The sequence below is a fragment of the Gallus gallus genome, chromosome 1, assembly GCF_016699485.2.
Source record: "Gallus gallus isolate bGalGal1 chromosome 1, bGalGal1.mat.broiler.GRCg7b, whole genome shotgun sequence".
Taxonomy (NCBI): domain Eukaryota; kingdom Metazoa; phylum Chordata; class Aves; order Galliformes; family Phasianidae; genus Gallus; species Gallus gallus.
Window position 1 is genome coordinate 10,677,633 of NC_052532.1, and position 23,094 is coordinate 10,700,726.

At 36.1% G+C, this 23,094-nt stretch overlaps 1 protein-coding gene across 5 annotated transcripts in view; it reads left to right on the top strand.

Moving 5' to 3' along the window:
• Window positions 1-23,094, top strand: part of CACNA2D1 (calcium voltage-gated channel auxiliary subunit alpha2delta 1) — a 359,566-nt gene that overhangs the window by 249,936 nt on the left and 86,536 nt on the right. For all 5 annotated transcript variants that reach the window (XM_025151418.3, XM_025151425.3, XM_025151441.3 and 2 more), the window contains exons 8-10: window positions 10,153-10,222; window positions 11,055-11,105; window positions 12,422-12,521. In XM_025151418.3, coding sequence (XP_025007186.1) covers window positions 10,153-10,222; window positions 11,055-11,105; window positions 12,422-12,521 — 221 coding nt within the window. The remainder of the gene's footprint in view (window positions 1-10,152; window positions 10,223-11,054; window positions 11,106-12,421; window positions 12,522-23,094) is intronic.

Here is a 23,094-nt window from a genome sequence, read left to right on the forward strand (position 1 = left end):
AGAAGAGATGCTTTTCACATTAGATATTTGAAAATGATGTTATAAATTGTCAAACATATCTTCATTGCATTGGCCTTAGGTAAGCTTCCTATGGATACATGAGTTTCTCTATAGTGATGATAGTTTTGAAAGGATTTGGAATTATCAAAAAACAAAATTAAAATGTTTAGGCAAAGCTGCTCATTATGAAGTGAGTAATTTCAGTATATTCAGTATTACCTCTCCTAATAAACAATCAGTCTTCGGTATCACTAAGCTGTGGGGAGATTCTTCAGTCACAGGTATCTTGAGATGTTTTTGTATGATAGTATGTTACGTCCTTGAGCAATTAGCTAGACAGTGCATCACTTTCATCTTCTGTAGGCTTTTAGCCTGTCCTTGTCGCCATAGCAACCAGCAGCATGAAGGGGTTGTTGTAAAAGGCCCCATCCATGAAAACTGTGTGTAAAATACTTCAGAAATGCTATGGAAATTAGTCTTTTTTGCATATATCCCTTTGTTTTCTACAAGTATTCTATGGTAGGTACTCCTCTATCATCACACACAAGATACTGTATTATTTTCAGCTGTGCCTTGTCTGAGTCTTCAGAATATTTGTACACCCTTGTTTCTATCCAGGAGTCAAGACAGTTTCTTTCTAGCTGTGACCTAGGGAAAGCTATATTCTATGTGACATTATTTGTATTTTTTTTAACCAGAATCATAGAATGGCCTGGGTTAAAACGGACATCAAAGATCATCTAGTTTCAACTTCACTGCCATGATCAGGGTCACCAGCCACTAGACAAGGCTGCCTAGAGTCACATCCAGTCTTGTCCTGAATGCCTCCAGGAATGGGGCATCCACAGTCTCCTTGGGCAACCTGTTCCAGTGTGTCACCACCCTCTGAGTGAAAAACGTCCTCCTAATATATAACCCAAACTTCCCCTGTCCTAGTTTAAAACCATTCCCCCTTATCCTATCACTATCCACCCTTGTAAGCAGTCGTTCCCCCTCCCGTTGATATGCTCCCTTCCAGAAGGCCACAATGAGGTCTCCCCAGAGCCTTCTCCTCTGCTAAACTAATCAAGACCAGTTCCCTCAACCTTTCTTTGTAAGAAAGGTTCTCCAGCCCTTTGATCATCTTAGCGGCCCTCCCCTGGACCCATTCCAAGAGCTCCACGACCTTCCTGTGCTGGAGGCCCCAGACCTGGACATAGTACTCCAGATGGGGCCTCACAAGAGCAGAGTAGAAGGGGACAATCACCTCCCTCTCCCTGCTGACCACTCCTCTTTTAATGTAGCCCAGAACACAGTTGGTCTCCCGGCCTGGAAGCGCGCTCTGCTGGCTCATATCCAGCTTCTCATTCACCAGGAACCACAAAATATGTAATCCAGACAAACTAGATTTCGGATGATATATGTGTAGATGGATAGATATTAATATAGAAGAAAGCTAAGTATTAGAAATACACGTGCAAATTAAGACACATTTTGATATTTGCAATGGTAGCAGACTGTTACAATAAAGGGGAACTGTATAGAAACTTCCTGTCTTTTCCTTACAAAATGCCCTCTTAAAAACACTGGAGACTGCATTGAGATTGACTTCTGTATTTATACATCCGTAGTTTGCTTCTTCCATTTTATTGTTTTTCTCTAGAATATACTCAGTTCAACTTTCATTCTCAAACATCAAGACAGAAATTGAAGAGAAGAGCCAAAGATTTGGGGTATCTCTGTGGGCCTCAAACCTAAGTTTTTACCTTTTAGTTAGACCTTTAGTCAACATGGTGCAATTTCCTTGTACTGAGATTATTGTTAATAATAATAATTCATTATTGCTTTTGATGCTGTGGCAGTAGCTAATTAAAAAAAAAAAAAAGTCTTGAATTGATGTCTAATGAGCTTGCACGTGTAGAGCTTCATTGACTTCACGTAGACAGAAAGGTATTTTAATATAGATCAGACCGCAAATTTAATTTGTAATTAAACACAGAGTTGTGGACAAATCTGTTACACAAAAATAATTTAATTAAGTAGTTTAATATGGTTTGACAAATATAATTATTTAAATTTTGTGAGGCATCTATCCAGCTAATTTCCTTGCTAGGTTTTAGAAAGCAGCTATCTGAAAGAACAATTTACTATCAAATTTTTGGCAAGTTACTTGAAAGTGTAGGTGTAAACCAACCACTCCCTCTTTTAATCTTGAAATCCTTCTTAATTATAGAACTAATGGGGATTACAATTGTTAATCAATGTTTCATTAAAATACTGCAATGTGAAGCACATTATTTTTACTACAGTAATTACTAATTAAACAATTTTTTAAAACCACTGCTATTAATCACTACCTCATATCTCTGTTTATTTTCAAAAATGGAGATCTTTAGTAAAGGATGTATTTTGTTTTGAACTGCAGACAGTGCACATTCATTTGTAATTAAATATGATACAAGAGGCTTTCTAGTTATAATAAAAAAATTAAGAACATGTGACTGCAAAGCTTTACTGAAATTAAACAAACAAACAAAAACAACTCAGATGAATGTTTAATGATGAAAAACTGTGTGGTCAGCAATGCCAATTCAGCTCTCTTGGGGAGGTATAGTACATAGCATTTGCCACAGTGTAAAATGACAGAGGGTATTACTGAAATGAATAGTCTTAGACTACAGTAGGTAGGATTTATTTAGCAATAACACAATCATGACAATATGTGAATAGATTCAACATCTTTTAAGAATTGTTGTACCTACACACTGTGGGACATCTTTGATGTTAATAAGCTGAAGATGGCAATGTGCCACACTGGTCAAGATCAGAACAGCTGAGGCAATTGGTAGCAAAACAAAACTGAAAAACTGTCCTGTTCCCAAAGGTTCCAGGTCTTCCCTCTTCCGTTTGCAGGTTTAAAACACAACTTTAATTTGAAACTTAATCCCCAAACCAGTACATCTGGCAGCATTGTCTGTTCTGAAATGCTGCATAGCTCTGTGATTTCTCTGTTTTCTTTCGAAGATGAAAAAGCAACCTCCAACCTGTAGCTCTGCAGACCTCTTATCACAGAATCTAGATGTACATTTTTTTCTCTTCATTTCACCTTACCCATGTTAGAGAAGGAAGGAGGAATAAAGAAGGAAAGAAATTGATGGAAGAGGATTTTCTTTTTGGCTCTGCCCATGTTTATATAGCTACAGGAAAGCCAGTAAAAAGGGCAACAGTATCAACTTTTCAGGTGAATGTTAGGAGCATTGTGTCTGAAAAAATAATTGTATTTCCTAAAGAGACCAACTCTTTTCCATACTTCCAGGTGAACTAGACATAAAACAGCATTTGGAGATGCTTATAGTCTTGTTGTTTATGGAGATAGGAATCTATTTCCCTTAAAAGTGTTGAATGCAAGTGGCAAAGTGGGGTTCACAACCTTACGTAAATGAATTGATACATGAGGTTGCAATTTTGGCACTGAACATCTACATACTCATAATTCATAAAGCATATCTGAACATATCTTGGTCGCACGTACATCTGTATCTTAAGCTCATTTGCTCCAGCAGCTTTAAAGATATGTCTGTGTTGGTAAACAGAACAAGTCAGAGTTCTAAAAGTGGTCTTTCTGTCAGTCTCATGGAGTGACTGATGGAATATGCTGGCAGTCTTTTCCAGTGGGCGGTACTCCGATGTTTTATTTCTTCTATCCTATTTTGGGGACTTCATGTTTTCAAACACATTTAGATTTTCTTATGCTATACTGTATACTGATTTTCAGTCCCCAGACATGCTCTGTCAGGAAACAACACAATCTTTAACTTGCTTCAAACATTTTAATCTGCTACTCCATAAAATGATTTGTAAAGCAAAAATGAGAAGATTTCTCTCCTCTGTTCTGTTGATCAGCACAGACATAATAGTTTGTTCTCTTTTAACTACATGCCAAAATGTCTTTATTTTTAATCTGTATTCACCTATTTTTCTGTGGTTGGCAGCCGCCTATGGCTTGTGTACCTGTACTGGTCCTAATTCCATTTAGTAATACCTAGTTTTCCATAGTATTTTCTTTTATTCTCAAAGCATAGTCTAAAAGTAATAAAAATATTGATGTCCTCATTTTTTGCAGATCATAGATTAGCCTTTTTCTCTGTCTTATTTGATGTATCCAATAAGAATAATTTCAGAAGAAAACGTCTTTTTACATTGTTCATGACAGTGTTTTACTTATTTGGATCTTCCTATCTAACTAGGGTGTACTAGATTTTAAATAGAGAAAATTCACAGATAAAGAAAGAGAATGCTGCAGTTTTTTTATAAATATATATATATATATATTTCTCCTAAGGGCTTAACATTATTTTATTAAAAATTTCATTAAAATTAAAAATATTATCCTTAATTAAAAAAAGAAATAAAAAATCTTAAATATATTTCCAGATGTTAGTAAACCAAGTCTCACTCAGGTGCTGGAGCATCTCCTATTTAGTCAAATTAATAATGAAATTGCTTTAGAAATCAATTTCTAATAAAAATAAAATAATATCTCTTCAAATGAAGGACTTGCTGTGCACAGCTGCTCTTGTGTTAACCATTAATGGCGAACAAGTGTTGCTGCTATGATATTGAACTCTCCCAAGAAAGTCATTACTGAAGCAGGTACAAAGGGACTAGAAAGCCTAAAAAATCTATATGAAATGAATTTTAAAAGCCTTGAAAAACTGAGAACTATTTTTTTTTTCAAATGGATCCATATTTTATAGCTGACAGTTCCTGTTAACAACTCAACATATACAAGAGCCTTCAGAGTTTAAAAAAAAAAAAGAAAAAGAAAACCACAAAACTTCCCCAGTAATGCAGCTTGTAAATAATCAATTATCATAATTAGTGTGTAAGTTGAATAGGTATTTTTAGTAGGAGAGGATATGGGCTGACACAGTTCTGTTCTAACCGTACTCATCATATGGAAGATCTTACAATATACTTGCTGAGTGTTGTGGTGTGCAAGTAGATCCACCTAGTTACAGGCTAAAATGTTATTTCTGTGGAGGTAATGAACAGTGAATCCAGCAGCCCTCTTCATGCAGAAGATGATGCCATCTTCGCTTTTATAAAACACATTGAAATGTCCATAGTTTTCACTCTTAATGGGGAGAAAACTCCATCTTGTTGCTCCTATACATCTTCCCACACTTTACGGTTCCTTTTGATCAGTGATTAGTCCAGATGTAACAAATACGTTTATGGAAGATGAAATTTAGTCTAGATTCGAAGAGGCAGATAGCTGCCTGTGAACTGAGATGACACAGAGTTTTTGAGGGCCTAATTTTAAGTTGCATTTTGAAGTATGTACCATGGGTTCAGATCTCTTTGGTTGTTTTGGGTTTTTTGGTACCTTCAGGCCAAGAAAACAATGGATTTGATTACATAAGGCATGTTCCAGTGTAAAACTCAAGGCCTTTGACACGGTTCTGCACCACATCCTTATCTCTAAATTGGAGAGAGGTGGATTGAAAGCTGGAGTACTAGATGGATAAAGAATTTATTTAATGGTTGTAGCCAGAGGATTGTTGTCAATGGCTCTGCATCCACGTGGAGGTCAGTCACAAGTAGTGTCCCCAAGGGATCTATCTGTCTTGGGACCAGTGCTCTTCAATGCCTTTATAAATTAGATAGATGATGGGACTGGGTGTATGCTCAGCAAGTTTGCTGATGACACTAAGCTGAGTGCTGCAGTTGACATAATAGAAAGGACGGGTGCCATCTAGAGGGACTTGTACACACTCAAAAAGCATGCAAGGCACAGAGGAATCTGAGGTTTAACAAGGCCAAGTGCAAAGTGTTGCACTTGGATTGAGGTAATCTCTAATATGAGTACAGATTTGGAGAAGAACTCATTTAGAGCAACCCTGCAGAAAAGGACTTAGAGGTCCTGATGGATGAAAAGCTTGACATGAGCCATCAGTGTGCTCTTACAGTCCAGAAGGCCAACAGCATCCGGGGCTGCATCAAAAGAGAGATGGCAAGCAGGGAGAGGGAGGTCATTGTCCCCCTCTACTCTGCCCTTGTGAAGTACCTGGAATACTAAGCACCTCTCATATGAAGAAAGGTTGAGGAGTTGGGCTTATCTTGCAGAAGAGAAGGCTCTGGGAAATCCCATTGTGGCCTTTCAGTACTTAAAGAGAGCTTACAAGCAAGAGTGGGCCCGGCTTTCTGCACAGTCTGGTAGTGATAGGACAAGGGGGAATGGCTTTAAACTAAAAGAGGGGAGATTTATGTTAGATGTTGGGAAGAAATCTTTTTCTCAGAGCATGGTGAGGCACTGAAACAGGTTCTCCGGAGAAGCTATGAGTGCCCCATCTCTGGGAGACATTCAGGGACAAGATGGATGGGATCCCAAGCAGTCTAATATCGTGGTTGGCAGCACTGCTCATGGAAGGGAATTGGAACCAGATAATCTTTAAGGTCCCATGCAACTTAAGCCATTTTATGATTCTATGAAAACTCACCATTGGACTGTTTGGGGCTCAAACACGTCTGGAATGTGATAATTGACATTTGTTACCTGCCTTACCATTAATTTTTAGCCTCTTTCCCCAGTGTGTTACAGAGATGTAAAGCTGTTAATAATTCATTTGTGCCTCTTTGCTTCTTGCACATGTATACCTAACTAGTAGAGCAAGGCAAATGTAACTGAGGTTTCATTGAGCAGGACTCTCTTGAGAGCCTCCCCTTTGACGCTTACCTTTGCCTCTTTGTTTTCTCAACACATACTAAAATCATCAAATGAGTTATAAATGGACAGATGCAGTCAAGATCTCCCTTGAGCAGTGCTTTCATTTAGGCTTCACCCTGGGACAGCTTCTGTACTGCGGAATTGCTTTTGTATGTAATCAGCAAAACTGAGACTTTCCACTGCAACTGTGGAAATATCAGAATAGTATGCCTAGCTGAAGCTTGAAATAGACATCCCTACAATCCCCATAATGCAATCAGCAGAAATGGGAGGGATATCAAATCCAATGAATAATTTATAAAATATCAAATTGACTGTATGCCAAGCAAGAAATTTTTTTAAAAGAGAACATGAATAAAACCTAATTTATGCAACAGAGATCCACGTAGTGTTGACATAGTTCAATACTATCCAAGAATGAAAAACACTGAAGCTGATCTCTTCAAGACATTCTCTGAGCCAGATTGAGCCAGAATTCATGTTTTAAACAACAGATTATATAAATAAAATTGTAAGTCTCAAAATCGTTGATTTTAGTTTTATTAGGAAAATGTCCAGTAATCTTTTTGTGTATCTTATGATTGCTTTCATGAGACTTTAAACAGTAAGACCCAAGGCAGTTTCCCTGAATGATTTCATAGAATGTTATTTATATGGAGGATGCCAATGTATGGATCACTTTTTCCAGTGATCAACATTCTTTCTAATTATTTTTTATAAAGTTATAATATAACAATTAGTCATTTTTGGTTAGAAAGCCTTTATCATCTCCAAAAATTCTTAAAGCATGAAATTCTAAGGAAGAGAAAGGAAGGAAGGAAGGAAGGAAGGAGGGAAGGAGGGAAGGAGGGAAGGAGGGAAGGAGGGAAGGAGGGAGGGAAGGAGGGAAGGAGGGAAGGAGGGAAGGAAGGAGGGAAGGAAGGAGGGAGGGAAGGAGGGAAGGAAGGAAGGAAGGAAGGAAGGAAGGAAGGAGGGAAGGAGGGAAGGAGGGAAGGAGGGAAGGAGGGAGGGAAGGAGGGAAGGAAGGAAGGAAGGAAGGAAGGAAGGAAGGAAGGAAGGAAGGAAGGAAGGAAGGAAGGAAGGAAGGAAGGAAGGAAGGAAGGAAGGAAGGAGGGAAGGAAGGAGGGAAGGAGGGAGGGAAGGAGGGAAGGAAGGAAGGAAGGAAGGAAGGAAGGAAGGAAGGAAGGAAGGAAGGAAGGAAGGAAGGAAGGAAGGAAGGAAGGAAGGAAGGAAGGAAGGAAGGAAGGAAGGAAGGAAATTATGTGCTTATCTGTTGTTTTGCCGTCATATTTTAGTAGATTTCAGATTTTGCAGGAAAATTACCTGGATTATTTCTTATATTGTCTTCTGGTACATAAAAAATGTAATCAAATTTTAGTTTAAAATTTAGAAAAATTTAATTATAGTTCAAAATAGTATGTGAAGTTACACTGTAATCTTCTTGAGTGCTATAATATCAGATAAAATATAGCTAATTGTTCATTTAATGTTTATTGCTTTCGGTCCATAATTTATTAGCAATGGAGTCTTTGCTTCTGGAGCCTTTAAATATCTATGTCAGTATCTTCTGTTAAAGCAAAATATGTTGGTGTTAGAAGCACTCTCCTTAGCTCCCATATTCAAATTCTCATTGAATCATCGTTTGTGTCCACTGGAGAATAAAGTAAGGAGTTGAACTTACCTTTATCATGAGAGAAAAAAAAAAAAGCATTAAAAAAAAAAAAAAGTTTAACTTAGTGGAGATTTCTAAGAGTCTCACTAGCAGCGTAGATCACATTTTATCTTTTGTTTTGAAATAAATCCAGATGGATACATTCATACAATTTTGTATTCATAAAGACTGTTCTAGATATGAATTCATTAAGGACAGATTTGGTAGGACATAGACTTTTATTGCATGTTTGTTGAAAGCCTAAAGGTTTGGCCAAAGATATATCTGTGCAAGTCAGTATCTTGATTTACATCTCTTACTTTACAGTGTTAAATCAGTGAATTCAATTCAAATTTTTCAAGGCCTGGGAAGTTTATTTCTTGGACAGATTTTCAGATGGAATTTCAACAGCTGAGATAGTCTGGATGGACACAAAATCTCTGAACATGTTCTAATCATGGCTTCAGACTTGTGAGATACTGATGAATTGAACCTTTGTTTACCTAAGTAATGATATGTAACTTACTAAAAAAAAAAAAAAAAGAAGTTTATTAACATCAAAAATTTTGTTCTCTTATATCCGGAACTTTCAAACCTTTCTCCCTCCAGATCACAAAGGACCTGCCATTCTAGCATGAGTTCATATCCAATACTACTGTAGCACAAGATTTTTCACTGCTCAGTGTACACCATGTCTCTGTGGCTGTTATGTTGATAAATGTACTGTGGATTATGCTCTGTTTAAATGTGCTGGTAATTGATGCACCAACTCAAACTATGGTAACTTAAGAAAGAATTCATTTAGTAAAATAAATTTTAAAAAGACATATACTGCATGTAGTCTAAGCTGCCATCTTTTTATGTTCATGGATAGAGATATAATTCTTCCCATTTGTCTTAGATGGCTGCTTTGTTTAAGAAAACATCCTGGAACTGCCTATAGGTTTCTTTATTCCTAGACAGAAGAATGATTAACATCAGAAAATAGCTCTCTCAGCGCTGTTGGCATACAGTAAGAGAGCAAATTGCAGAACATTATCTCATTTCATGTAACTTTTCACATTTTTGTGTTCATTAAGCTGTCAAATGGTTTTGAAAAGCTCATTTTCTTTTTCCATAAGAGGAAGATGCCTACCCTTGCTGAAAATCATGGTAAAGCTTAGATTAAATGCTTACAAAAAGTTATTAATTTTAGTATTTTCCTTACAGAGACACAGATGTTTCCATCTTTTTTTTTTTTTTTTTAATTTCCAGAAAAGATGACACTTTCTTGTCAGTTTTCTAAATTGATGTTTTACATAGAACTCTCCTGAGCTAGTGGGTAATTTTAATTTTTTAGACACCTAACAGAGCTTTAAATGAGCACAATCTTATTATATACAACATTAATTGACCAAAAATTGATTTAAAAAAAAAGTCCTTTCTTGACCAGAAATAATTTTTTCATATTCTAAAATGTTTCAGTTGATATTGTGGCCTCTCTTAACTCATTGGTTAAATGTAAACAATAACTATATCCCAACATAAATTGGCCTTTTAAAATGTTCTCTATATATTTTTACTACATTGTATTATGTGTTTCAATTTATAGCAGTTCAAAAACTTATTACAGAAATAAAGATATTTTTCATCAATTCCAAATGTGGATACTCATGTTTATGCAGTACAAAGTCTGTGGTGTTTATTCATTATATTTTTAAGTGTTTGAACTTAAGATAAAGCTTTAATTTAATTCTACATGATGATATGTGTTTTTGATGTTGTTGTTGTTTGTTTGTTTTTTCCTATTTAGCTTCTCCATGGGTAGATAATAGTCGAACTCCAAACAAAATAGATCTATATGATGTTCGCAGAAGACCATGGTAAGCTTGCTTTAAAGAAGTGATGTATATGCATCTCTTGCTTTTTGGATATAACATTGAAATATTTTGTTCTGATTACAGTCTTTACTTTTAGATACTGCTATTTTCCTTAAATAAGCTCAGTTAATTATTCTGAAAAAAATAGTGTTCAGATTATATTACTTGTGACATCCAACATAGTATATCATATTGTTGCATTACATGGACTTATTCAGAGGTGGATAACAATCAAATAGGTCTCCATATAAAATGCGGAATTTGTGTGAAAATCAAATGTAATTCAAATTATCAGAATAAGACAATTTTCTTCTTCAGAAAATTCAGAACCAGACTTCTTCACGTGCTTACAAAGAAGTCTCAGTGGTTTAGACCAGCTAAAGAATCAATAGACCAGTAAAAGACAGAGAATAGTAGGATTGTTTCTCCTTATATTTTTCTGTAAGCTTTTCAAGGCATAATGATTCTTGGATTAGTACCAGTTGAATGTGCTCTTTCAGTGAATGAAGTATTTTTCCCTAAGCTGTGCTGATACGATAATTCATTTGCAATCAAGACCTTTAAGTGTGAAATAGAATTCATGTTTTTTCATTATCAATATGTGGAAGCATTGAATTTTGATCATTATTTCCTACTTCCAGGCTCTCCTATTGCAGTTGGAATTTTGGTTTGCTTAGATGAAGACACAGCAAGAGAGAAAATGATGGCACATGTTTTTCTAATAGTCACAATAAGAGGACATTTTTTGATTCAGTTGGATTAATTTAGAGATCTCAGAGTGTCTTCCATCACACCCAACAGATCTGTTTTCATTCATATCCTTTGTTTATTTCAGGTATATCCAAGGAGCTGCATCTCCCAAAGACATGCTTATTTTAGTTGATGCGTAAGTGTTTAATATCTGGATGTTGATGTTAGAGATAAAAGTACTTAGATCTATTGAACAAATCCCTGCACACTGAAAGAAAGGAAGAGATAATTAAGAAGTCCTTATATGCAAGGATCAAAAAACAGTTGTGAGCAAACAAATGTAGGAAAGTATATTTCCAAAAGACCAAAACAAACCTGAAAATTATTTGAGCTATGTACAAGGAAGTGTTTTTAGATCACTTTGATATTATTCTACTTTCATCTTCTTAATAATTACTAAAGTAATCAGTAGAAAATTTCTCACATGCATGCCAAGATTTGATGTAAAACACAAAAGCAGAAGCAAATTACTGGAAGCATGAAAGTGGATTTAATCATTTCATGAACCCGAAGGGTGAGAATTATGCAGAGTTCACATTTTACCGTACTTATTTGAAGCTCAGTTCCTATAAATCATTAATCCCTGAGCAATTGAAATGATTTGCATAGATACACTTCCCCTTAAAATAAATGTGAAATACAACAAAAAGGAGTTTTTTTGGTAAATGTTACATTTTTTATTTCTTTTTTGTTCTTATTGACGAGTTATTTAAGTTAGATTATTTTATAAGGACAAAAAAGAATAATGTATCACAAAATATATATAAAAAAACTTTAGCAACCTTTTATGATTTCAAGTTAAAAAGTTCAATGTTTGATATCTTTCCTGAGGTATTTATTACGTGCAGTGTAGAAAGTTAGCAAAAAAAAAAAAAAGATTAAAAAAAACAAACCCTCTCTCTTCACCTTGATAAGGCTTCTTTAGCTAATGTCAAGGAATTAAAGGAAACATTGAACTTGATATATCAGATCACTTTTTGCTGACCAAAAATGCTTAGTAAGAAAATCTGCATTTCATGCTTTTAAATGTGGTGTTTACATATCTGGAGTAAGATTTATTAGCATTTGTTATTTCTACACTTAGATTTAGGTTATTTCTTGAATCTAATGAGCTGCAATTTGAGTGTCTGAAAATCTAAATCTGTTAATTTTTGGGTAGGAGTATAAGATGTTTATATAATGCATTGGTTCAGAGAAAAAAATCTCTCCAGTAAAGTGAAAAAAATGATGCATCATTATGACCCAACCAGAGCCACAAGATTTTGGCTCTGAATACCTTCATTTTTTATTCTAATAATGTTGTAACACTAATGGTTTGTTGGAGAATTCAGGAGAATTATTGAAAACTCAAGTTTAAAGGTTGCTGAGAGAACTGGTTGGTGCTCTATGTATTCTTTTTAAAAATAAAATGTTTAAAAGTCATCTTTCTGTTATCTTATGGATTTCTGTTAGGAGCGGGAGTGTGAGTGGATTGACGCTGAAGCTGATCCGCACATCGGTCATTGAGATGTTAGAGACCTTGTCTGATGATGACTTTGTGAATGTAGTTTCAGTGAGTATCTGTTCTTTCAACAAAACCTGAATTGTTAACAAAGGTGTGAGGAAACTATTTTCAATGCCATATTTGAGATGCTTGAGTATTAAGCTGCTAGGAGGCTTAAAAAAATATTGCAAATTACCACAATTGACTATTTTCTTGAAATAACAGGATTCATAGTAGCCATAGATTCATGGGAATATATTTCTTTAAATAGACATTTCTATAAAAGCCAATCAACTACAGTAAACAAGGAAGCAGTTAAAGCAAAATTCATTTAAATAAAACTCTGCATAGCCAAATTCTACTTTCCAGTACAGAGGTCTGTTTAATGTATCTTCTGTTTGTTTGGTACATGCATATCCTCTTGGAATAGTTCCCTGGGGGTCCCCACATTTCATTTTTTGGTACAGTAGTGTGTTTTTTAAGACAGAGTGATACAGAGGAGGTAAGGGAGAATTCTTTATTTCAGACTTCAGACAACTGAGGTACACATGTTAATCGATGCATCACAAGAGAAGATGTACAGTTGTATGTCCAACTGGCCAAGGAGGTATTCCCAAGTTCTAAAATTTGCAATTTGGTGGTACCAAAGCAATTTTTCCCACTATAATAAGCAGTATAATAGAGGAGGGAATGCATGCAGGGACTTAAAAATACAAAAAATTATGTGCACAGGGATGCTGTATGTGAAGTGCGGGCCTAAGTACTGGTGCAAATGTGGTAGGATTGTTACTAATATCAAATGAAGGAGGTGCTGGCTTTTTTGAGGTTGAATTTTCAGCAGCTGAGATATTTCAGAACATGGTCTCAAACTTCAGTATGGTGTGTGATTACTACAAAATTGACTACTAGTCTTAAAACCTAAGTTTCTGTAGGAAGGGGTTTTAAAATATTTCCTTATAATAGCTTTTTGTTTGGTTGGTTGGTTTTGTTTTGTTTTGAAGTGGAATTTCAGTCATTCTAATATTTCTATGGAATTTAAAGTGCAAATCCCTAGTTTTCAAGAAGGCTGAAGGCAAAATAAAACAGATTTGGGGAGGAGGAAGTCAGTATGAGCTACTTGCATTTTTCAGACTCATACCTTGGATGTCATGGTCTAGCCTCAGGGAAGGCTTTTTTGTTCTTTATTAAGTTGTTGAACTGTAGAGCTTTGATTCTAAGGATTTAGGAAAGGAGTGCTGGCATACTCTTAATGACAAGAGACAGCCTGCATGGTGAGTAACTCTGCAATGATTTTGGAGGCAATTTTCAACTTCTACAGATGTGTTGTAGCCAGCCTGCAGGGAGAAAGACCTGAAATATCACTATCAGAAATCTCTTTGAACACCACTTATTGCTTCATCTTTTTCTGTCAGTCTAGCTAGACCTTTCCCAAGTAGTAGAGAGAAGCTCTTATTTGCAATGACATTTTCTTTTTCCAAATTTTTAATAGTGGATAAGATGTTTTTTTTTTTCATCTAGATTGCAGTGAAAGAAATGAAACTTCTTTTTTTTTTCTTAAAAGAATATCAGCCTTGTGTAATGACATTAGACAGTTTAGCTCTTGTTCTTGTGTTTACTGATTTTTTTAAAAAAGTCAACACTCTAATCCTAAACTGATGGAAACTGTTTACTAACAATAACAAAGCTATACCAGCCTTTGCCATTGGAAGATATGGACCTACTATTCCTTCTGATTCACAGTTTTCCCACCTCTTTCCTTCATTTACTCCCCGCTGACCAGAAATTGTATACCTTAATGTTGAGGCAGAAAGTCTTAGACTTAGGGTGTTTTATTAGTTAACATTCAGTGCTATTACAGTGGATGAAATTTATTTCAAAAAAAGACTGTAAATCTATGAAAATTTTCTGCAATACATTTTCTCAGTGGTTGGTAGCTGGCAATATGTAACAACCTTTCTTCTTTGAATGAGTATACTGTTTTAGAGAACCCTGTCAGATATTTGACTGCAGAACTGAAGAGGACTTTTCCCTTGACCTACGTTCATCATCTTAGGAATGCAGTGGTGACAGAAAGATATATACTGGAACATACCATCTCTAAATATTTTATAAAGTGCTATTTTTATTACACATTTATAATTTAAAATTCCTTATTAAATCCTATCAGTATTGCAGTTGTTTTTATATAACCTGTTTTCATGTATTTTGATGACTTACGTAGTGAAATTGTAAATTTTATTCTGTTGATTTCTTTCTGTAACAGAAAGCAAATCAAATCACATGCTACAGACAGAAAACAAATGGTTGTACTGTTTCAAGGTATAAACATCGATGTTTGTGGATTTTTAGGATTTTTCCTTTTTCTTAGGTTGTTCAGTTTTTCCACAATCTAAGCAAAGCCTCAAAATCAAAGTTCAGCATCAGAGAGGACACTGCTTAAGTGATGAATTACCATGCTCAGTAGTACTTGCTCTTAGGATTATTTACAGAAACGTACATGTATATATATATATAATATTCATCCATATAGTAGACTTCATTGGCTAAGTACGAAGTCCAAAAACCAAGATGCTAATTTTCAGTTTACATAATATTAATGAGTTGATATATGAACACTCAAAATTATCTGAAGTTTTTTCTTTCCCTCCTGGACCTTTTGGCCAAGAAATCAACAGTTGTTTTATGTCTTGTTAGGTTTAATAACTGTAGAGTGCTTAGTAATGAGGTTTTGAGTTAGTTAAAGAGCTGTTTTACTGCTAACCTCTGCCAAGATGTTGTCCCACAAAACCCATATGTATGGTGATTCATACCCACAACTAAGACATGGATTTAAGCTCATGCCAATCACTTCTGAAAACTGACAGTATGATTTAATCAACCCTTCCTGGTGTATATAAAAGTATTGGGAAACAAAAAGCTTAAAAGTAGAAGTGCTAAAATCTATTAGTTCTGCTGACTTAATATAGTTCTTGCATTTATATCGAGGGAAAAAGGGCTGAATAAACTGTTAAGTCACATAAAGACTTCCAGGGGTTAATATGTCATGATTTCCTCTGGGATTTGCATTTTTCTTCTCTGAAGTGCTGTGCTTTGTTGCAGAAAGAAAACCTGCTGTTAGAAAGAGCTTAAATGTATGAGTAATACAGCTGTTTTCCCACTAATCCGGTTATATGCTTTGATAGCAATAAGTGGTAGATGATAGGGGCAGCAATTCCATCCCAGCACGCTATGATTTAGTGAGTTGGTTTCAAATGTTGACACAGAGGGTGTAATTTGTTGATGATGGCGAGTAGGCTGTGATTTGCTGGGGGAATATATTGCAACTTCCATTCTGTAGAGGTGGGAAAAACCATGCAAAGGAAAACACAACTTAGAGGAACAGGCATGCTAAGTTAGGAACTATACTTAGTTCCTAACTAAGATTTAAACAGTTTTAAATCACTTTTTTAAAATTACTTAGCCTTCGAAAAAATGTAAAAATAGTATGTATTGTTTGGGAAATGAATGTTAAATATTTTATGCAGGTTTAGAATAATATATAGGTTGCTCTGAAAGTAATGTCTCCTCTTTATTTCTGTGCAGACTACAACAGATACAGAATCATAGAATCACAGAACGATAGCGGCTGGAAGGGACCTCTAGAAATCATTGAGTTCAACCCCCCTGTAGAGCAGGTCCCCTACAGCAGGCTGCACATGTAGGTGTGCAGGTGGGTCTTGAATATCTCTGGAGAAGGAGAATCCACAACCTCCCTGGGCAGCCTGTTCCAGTGCTCCCTTACTGTGAAGAAGTTCCTTTGCATATTGGAGCAGAATTTCATATGCTCCAATTTCTGGCCATTTCCCCTTGTTCTGTCCCTTCAGACCGCTGAAAAGAGGTTGGCCGTGTCCCATTGGCTTCCACACTTAAGATGTTTATAAACATTAATAAGCTCACCTCTGAGTCTTCTTTTCTCAAAGCTGAGCAGACCTGCGTTGCTCAGTCTTTCCTCATAGGGGAGATGTCCCAGACCCTTTATCATCTTTGTGGCCCTCCGCTGGACTCTCTCCAGGAGATCCTTGTCTTTTTTGTACTGGGGATCCCAGAACTGGACACAGTACTCCAGGTGAGGCCTGACCAGGACAGAGTAGAGGGGTAGGATCACCTCCCTTGACCTGCTGGCCACATTCTTTTTCATGCACCTCAGTGCACCATCGGCCCTCTTGGCCACCAGGGCATACTGCTGGCTCATCGCAAATCTGTCATCCACCAAGACCCCCATGTCCTTCTCTGCAGAGCTTCTCTCCAGTGGGTCGTGTCCCAGTTGGTACTGATACTCCTTCCCAAAGAAGGAATATACAAAGAGCACAATAACATTATTTGATAGAGCAAATTCTCAGCTATGAAAAACTACTTTTAATATAGTCACCATCATTAGTCAATTCACACAGGTAAGCTGATCAAGAACCTCTTCTTTTTGTGGTGTGACAGCTGTGCATGGCCATTCAGAACATGGCTTGTCTTTCACATCACTGTCACCACTGCTAAAATGCACTACCCACCACCTCACTGTGCTCACATCCACTGGTTGGTCTCCATAAACATTTAGCAAGTATTGACAAATTTCAGTAACTCCATTATAAAAGCAACTGAAAAACAGTTTGAACTTTTGAGGGATAATTTTGGAGTTTGTAAATAAACAGGCTGAGAACTAATTTGATAGCAGCTAAGAAGTGCTGTCGCCAGGGAAAACTCTTGCATCCATAGACTTTTATAACTGTTACATATAAACAGTGCAAGAATCACTAGTTGAAGCCCAATAAATTTGAGTGGCATGTAAATTGTTAATATGCCTCAACAAATGGCAAGGGAAAAATTTATGTCCTATACATATGAATATTTAATGCTTTCCTGGAAAATGCACTTTAAGCAAACATTTACCATTAAGTGTGTTTTTTTAAGGTCTGTTACAGTAGTAAACAAGGGAATTCTAAGGGCTAGTGATAGGTGGGTGTTGAGACAATGTGCGGGAGGTCAGACTAGATCATCTCATTGCCCCTTTTGGCCTTAAATCAAGACTGTATTTGTTGTTGGTGGTGGTGGTTTTGTTTTTCCATTCTGTCCTACTGATCTAAATGTTTATCCCAAATAGCTGTTTGGCATCCACTCTAGTTACCAATTGATTGCAAGGCACTTCGTCATCCTTATGTGATATCAATACATTAGCTTTCATCTTTCTAAATAGGGAATATTTACTGCACACTTTCTGCTTTTCCCTGTGTACTCAACTGTCTATCAGTATCTATTCAGCCAACACTCACTTTGGTCCCTCCAGCTGCTGCAGCACAGATGTGCAGGCCCTCCACTCCAGGCCTAACTCTGATTGCAGCAGTCATGCTCCTTCTCACAGGCACATGTAGACACGAGAGACCCACTCTGTAAAAGAGGTAGAGAAGAAGTTTAATAAGGACACAGGACAGACTGTACTGATGAGGTGCAGGGTATGGCCAAACAAGCAAACTATTTACACATGACCAGCACTTTTTCCCCTTACTCCTGTTTCTTTCTCACAGTTCATCCCCAATTCACCTAAATTCATGCCATTCCTCATCTTAGTGCCTTCACTTAAGACATCCTGTAGTAAGTCCTTTGTGATTCTAAAGGGTATAGAAACAACAAGCATATGTGTAAGAAGGAGATTAGAGACTTAATAATTACGCTGTTCTTTCTTTTGTGTTACTATTTACTGTGTTAATATTTGCTATGTTTTACTGTTGTATTATTAAAATACAGCTTTAGTTTGCTATGGAAGAAAAATATCCAGAGGATATGTAGAAGAAAAAATAATGTAATGTATTGGAATAGGGAAAATCTTAAAACAAGATCTGTTTCATTTTAGATTTGTCACAAGTGTTAACTCTAAGGAGTAGTGTAGTTGAGTGGAAAAAGAGCCAAAGGAAATAGAAATTAGAAGCTGAAATTATAATTTAGGATGTCAGGAGCAGGGATGTTGCTGGAAACTGTACATTTATTACTGTAAGTGGAACTTACAATTCCAGATGACTAGAAAAGTCACCTCCATTCCCACTTTGAGGGATTGCTTTGGGCACCAATGCAGATTTTTAGTGTCTTCTCTTGTAGTTGTCAAATGTCAGGAAGTCAGACTTCTAACAACACATGGCACAGGCTTCTGTCATTTCCAGATTAAATGCCAGCTCTGTAATAAATTAGTAGTATATAAAATGACTATATTAGCAGTATATAAAATGAGGTAATAGCTCTTGGTTCCACTTGTTAATAAATCTATTATCTACTTTCAGTTACTTAACTTTCAGTGAAGTACTGGTCTCGCTTAAAGACTGTGGCATGTTTAATGCTGGACCAAAAGTGCATTTCTGATTCATCAGAACCAGGAGGCAATGATTAGGGGGAGCTGGTTAGCTAAGTTTGTTCTCTAAGCAAGAACTCTCCTTAGCAGTTGTGATGGGGCCAGGCTGTACTGACTTTAGTGATTCTGGTGGAGAGAGATGACTCACAGTGTTAATGATACCAGAGAAAAATGCAGGCTGTCCATAATGTTTGGGACAAGGTGGAGGCTATTAGTTTGCTGTCTCTCGTTTTTAAAATATATTTCCTATAAATATCCTCCATTTGGCAGGTGAAAACTTTGAGTCATATATATCAAGATTCTATCTGGGTGTTAATGTAAAGGAGCTCTTAGGCAGAACATGAATGAAACATGCACAGACTTCTCAAGTCTCACGCTTTGTAGACTCACACGTTTCCAGCCTGTCTCACAGCTTTAACAGCAGCATCTTGCCGTTCAACAGTGTGCTGTCTTGGCCTCCTTACTACTTGCTAAGCCCAGGCACCCCACGCAGCCAGGCAGAGCACTTCTGTCCTGAGATGTGGCAGGCAAGTTTAGAGAAAGCCTTGAGAACAAGGAGGCAACACTGTAGTCCCCTGCCCTCCCCCAGCTAGATGCCTGGCACTGAATCATCTATCTGTCGTGTCATGTGCTGCATCAGTTAAACATCCATTTTGCTTTTGATGTCAGAATGGGAATTGTACATATCCAGCAAATCTATAGATAATATTTAGACCTTTTTTGGTCAATTGTGTTGCATGTTCTAAACAACTCAAAATTGACTGAATGAAGGTAATAAAAATACCTATATAATCACATTCTAGAAAATCTCCTGCTACATATTCTTGCACAGTGTATGTGGGGAGCACTGGCATACAATGAACATTGCAGCCCTACAGCTCTGACATAGTTGAGAACTGTGAGATTTCTCTGGCAGGTGCTTAAGTTTACAGTTCATAAACTTCCAGTAGGACTCAGAAACGTGATATTCATTAAACAAGAGTGCATGATAACATAGCCGCAGCATCATGGAATGTTGTAAACGAGTTCTTGCTGAAAGACCTATGGGCAAAGCTGGCATTCTTTGTTGCAAATGTAATGTTCACAGCATGGAATCTGAGCATAAATCCCACTGTACTTAGTGGGAGATTTGCACTGATCTACGTGCAGATAATCTCACTAATTAGAAAGGTTAACTAAGTTAACTGAGAGCATATTTTTGTCCAGTACTTGGACCTTTCCGAAATGTTTGTCATATGCTATGCTGCAAATGTTTTTTTCAGGCAGTATTTCATGATCTAACAGATTGTTCTTGAATGCTGCTACCTTTGATCTTTCAGAACTTTCAGAAACCTTACCTTTCAGAAACTCAGTATTATGCATTTTTGAATGTTATATATGTGGGTTGCACTGGAAGTACTGTCTCCCATTTATTTCCATGGAAAGTACAACAGAGCACAATAACACTGTTTGATAGAGCAAATTCTCAGCAATAAAACATTATTTTTCAACATAGTCACCACCAGCAGCTATGCATTTTCACCAGTAATGAACAAGAGCCTGCATGCTGCATTCGTAAAAATCTGCACCAGTGGAGTTGACTCACTTTTGCTATTGCTACTGAAACTCATCACCCACTGCCTCTCTGTGCTCACATTCACTGGTTGGTCTCCATGAACACTCAACAAGCATCGGTGAATGTCAATGGGTACAACTGTTTCCACATGGAGGAACTCAGTGACACACCTTTACTTCATCCACACTTCCATGTCAGACACCATTTTGTCAGGCTGCCCCTCTGCTGCCATCTGTCATGCAGCATCATATTGTAACAGAATATTGGTGGGAAGGTTCAGCCTCTACTACCATACCACCAGCCTTTGATGTTGTGGGGCAACATAATAAAATAGGAGGCATTGCTCTTAGAGCAGTATCATATATTCTAGTACATATATTTCCATTTAACAATTAAAAGAAGTGTGATACATGTAAAGTGTCAATAAATACCAATAATAATCTTGTTTCACTTTGTACTTGCAATATACTATTGCAATATACTTTCAGTACAATATTCCCTACTGACCATTGGAATAAGGCTTTTACATTTCCTTTACAATGTATATGTAGAGTTGTACTGTGTATCAAAAAATGATCTAATGCATGTCATAAGATAGGAGAATACAGTTAGTCTATAGCAAAATAGGAATTTTAACATCGTATTTTTTGCTAGGTCAAATTATAAGTTGTTGTTGCTTGAACTGCCTCTAATTTTCTGTGTACTGAGATCTACATGGTAACAAAACATTGCAAATTGCATTCTTACGATTCTCTAAAAGGGTTCTGATAAATATTTATATCAACACAGTGCTGAAATATAGATTGTAACTGGCCTTATTCAAGAGTCAGTTATTCTTGGGATTAACCCTAAAATCCTATTAGCAGGTCTATAGAAGTAGAGGAAGGAAAAATAAAATAAAATAAAACAGAAAGCAGCAAAGCTGGATTTAGTTACAAGAGGAAAGCCTGGTAAAATCAGATCTATTTCACTATTACTTATTTAATATGTATAGTTACAACTGGGTCACAAAGCTGATTTAGCCATGAGGTAAAAGTAGCATAGCAACAAACCTTGGCAGACTGAAAATCAGCAGCAGTATATCTGATTAGGTCTTCAGTGAGCTCACTGTATTTTTCTGAATTTTCTGTATTCCCAGAGTGATATTTTTGATTTATTCAATTATCATGGTCTTATTGTTTTAAAAGTTTAAGCTTTGTCACTGTAGCAAGTTTAAGCCTAGGAACCACTGCTTTGTCCAAGTTTTATTTGATTTTATATAAAAGAAATATTTCTAAATGTTTTAAAATATGGAATTTGCATGCAGTTTAGGACAGGTTCTCATTTAATGTTGGGACATAGAGAGTACCTGTTATATGTATTGCAAATCTGGTTTGTAAAGCCATCGGAAATTACGATGCTGGTTATGGACCCTTTGAATGGAAAAATCCATTCTCTCAGAGCTGTGGTCTTTTATGTTCAGCATGTGGAAGTTGCCTTCAGCACATAGATATTTCTGGACTATAACATTTCTTTCTTTTTTACTCATCACACAAAAGTATTTGTTTTAATTTCAATGAGAAATCTATGCAGTTCAGTGAGGGCACTAATGAACTCCACCAAAAGTATAGTCTTTTGAATTTCAAGGCAACATTTGTAAGAACAGTTCAAATGTTTTTGTTGCAGTGCCACCTAGTGACTAAAATCTGTGCAAAATGTTCTACATTTTTTTGTTAATTTATTAGTATTGATTTGTTTGTATTTTCCAAAAATGAGACCATTTATAAAACTTTTTCTGTTTTTCAAATTGATTTCAGTGCTATCACTGCTTTCCTCAATTTCTTTTTCTATGGTTTGCATTCATGTAAATTGCTGCTATGGCTGCTGAGAATTGTGGCATTCCTCAGTGGATAAGTGTCTTGTCCAGATTGCATCTGATAAAACTTGCTTTCTTGATTGTGTCATACAAATAAACATATTTATTTATATATCTGTTTACACATATGTATGGAAATATTAGATACAGTTGAAAAACATGTTATTGACCATCAGAAAAAATAATAACCATTTTGTAATTAAGGCAAATACCCCAAGATACTACAAGGGTTGATCTGAAAGTAATTACTCCTGTTATCTCTATGAAAACTAACAGCAGATACAAAGAACACAGTAACACTATTTGACTGAACAAAGCCTCAGCTACAAAATGCTATGTTTCAACATAACCACCATTAGTTATGTATTTTCACAAAAATTCCTCTTACTTAACTCTTTGTAGTACTTCTTCTTAATTCTTCTGTTTTCAATGCCTGCTTATTTTTCTAATGTTGCATATGATGTTAATACTAAGTGCAATTAATGGAGTGCTTTTGGGTTTCTCCTTATAAAAGAAGCAAAATCAATAGAGTATTTTCATATGGACTTATATAACTTCCTGCGCTTGCCAAAAGAATGATTGACATTGGATTGCTGATTTAGATTCATTATATTTCTCATGAAATGAATAAATAGAGATATATGGAAAGTGGTAAATGGATGTATAGAAGAGAGTTAGAAGTGTTCATCAATTTATACATTGTCTGTGAAACTGACATTTTTCTCTTGCAGTGCTTTAAGGTCCAAAATGAATTGCATCAGCTTTATGTGCATTTTGAAGACATTTCAGTGAAGTAATAAGAAGTAATGCTTTAAGAATTTCTGCTTAATTTGCCCCTGTGTTTTAATGGGATATGGCAAAATGT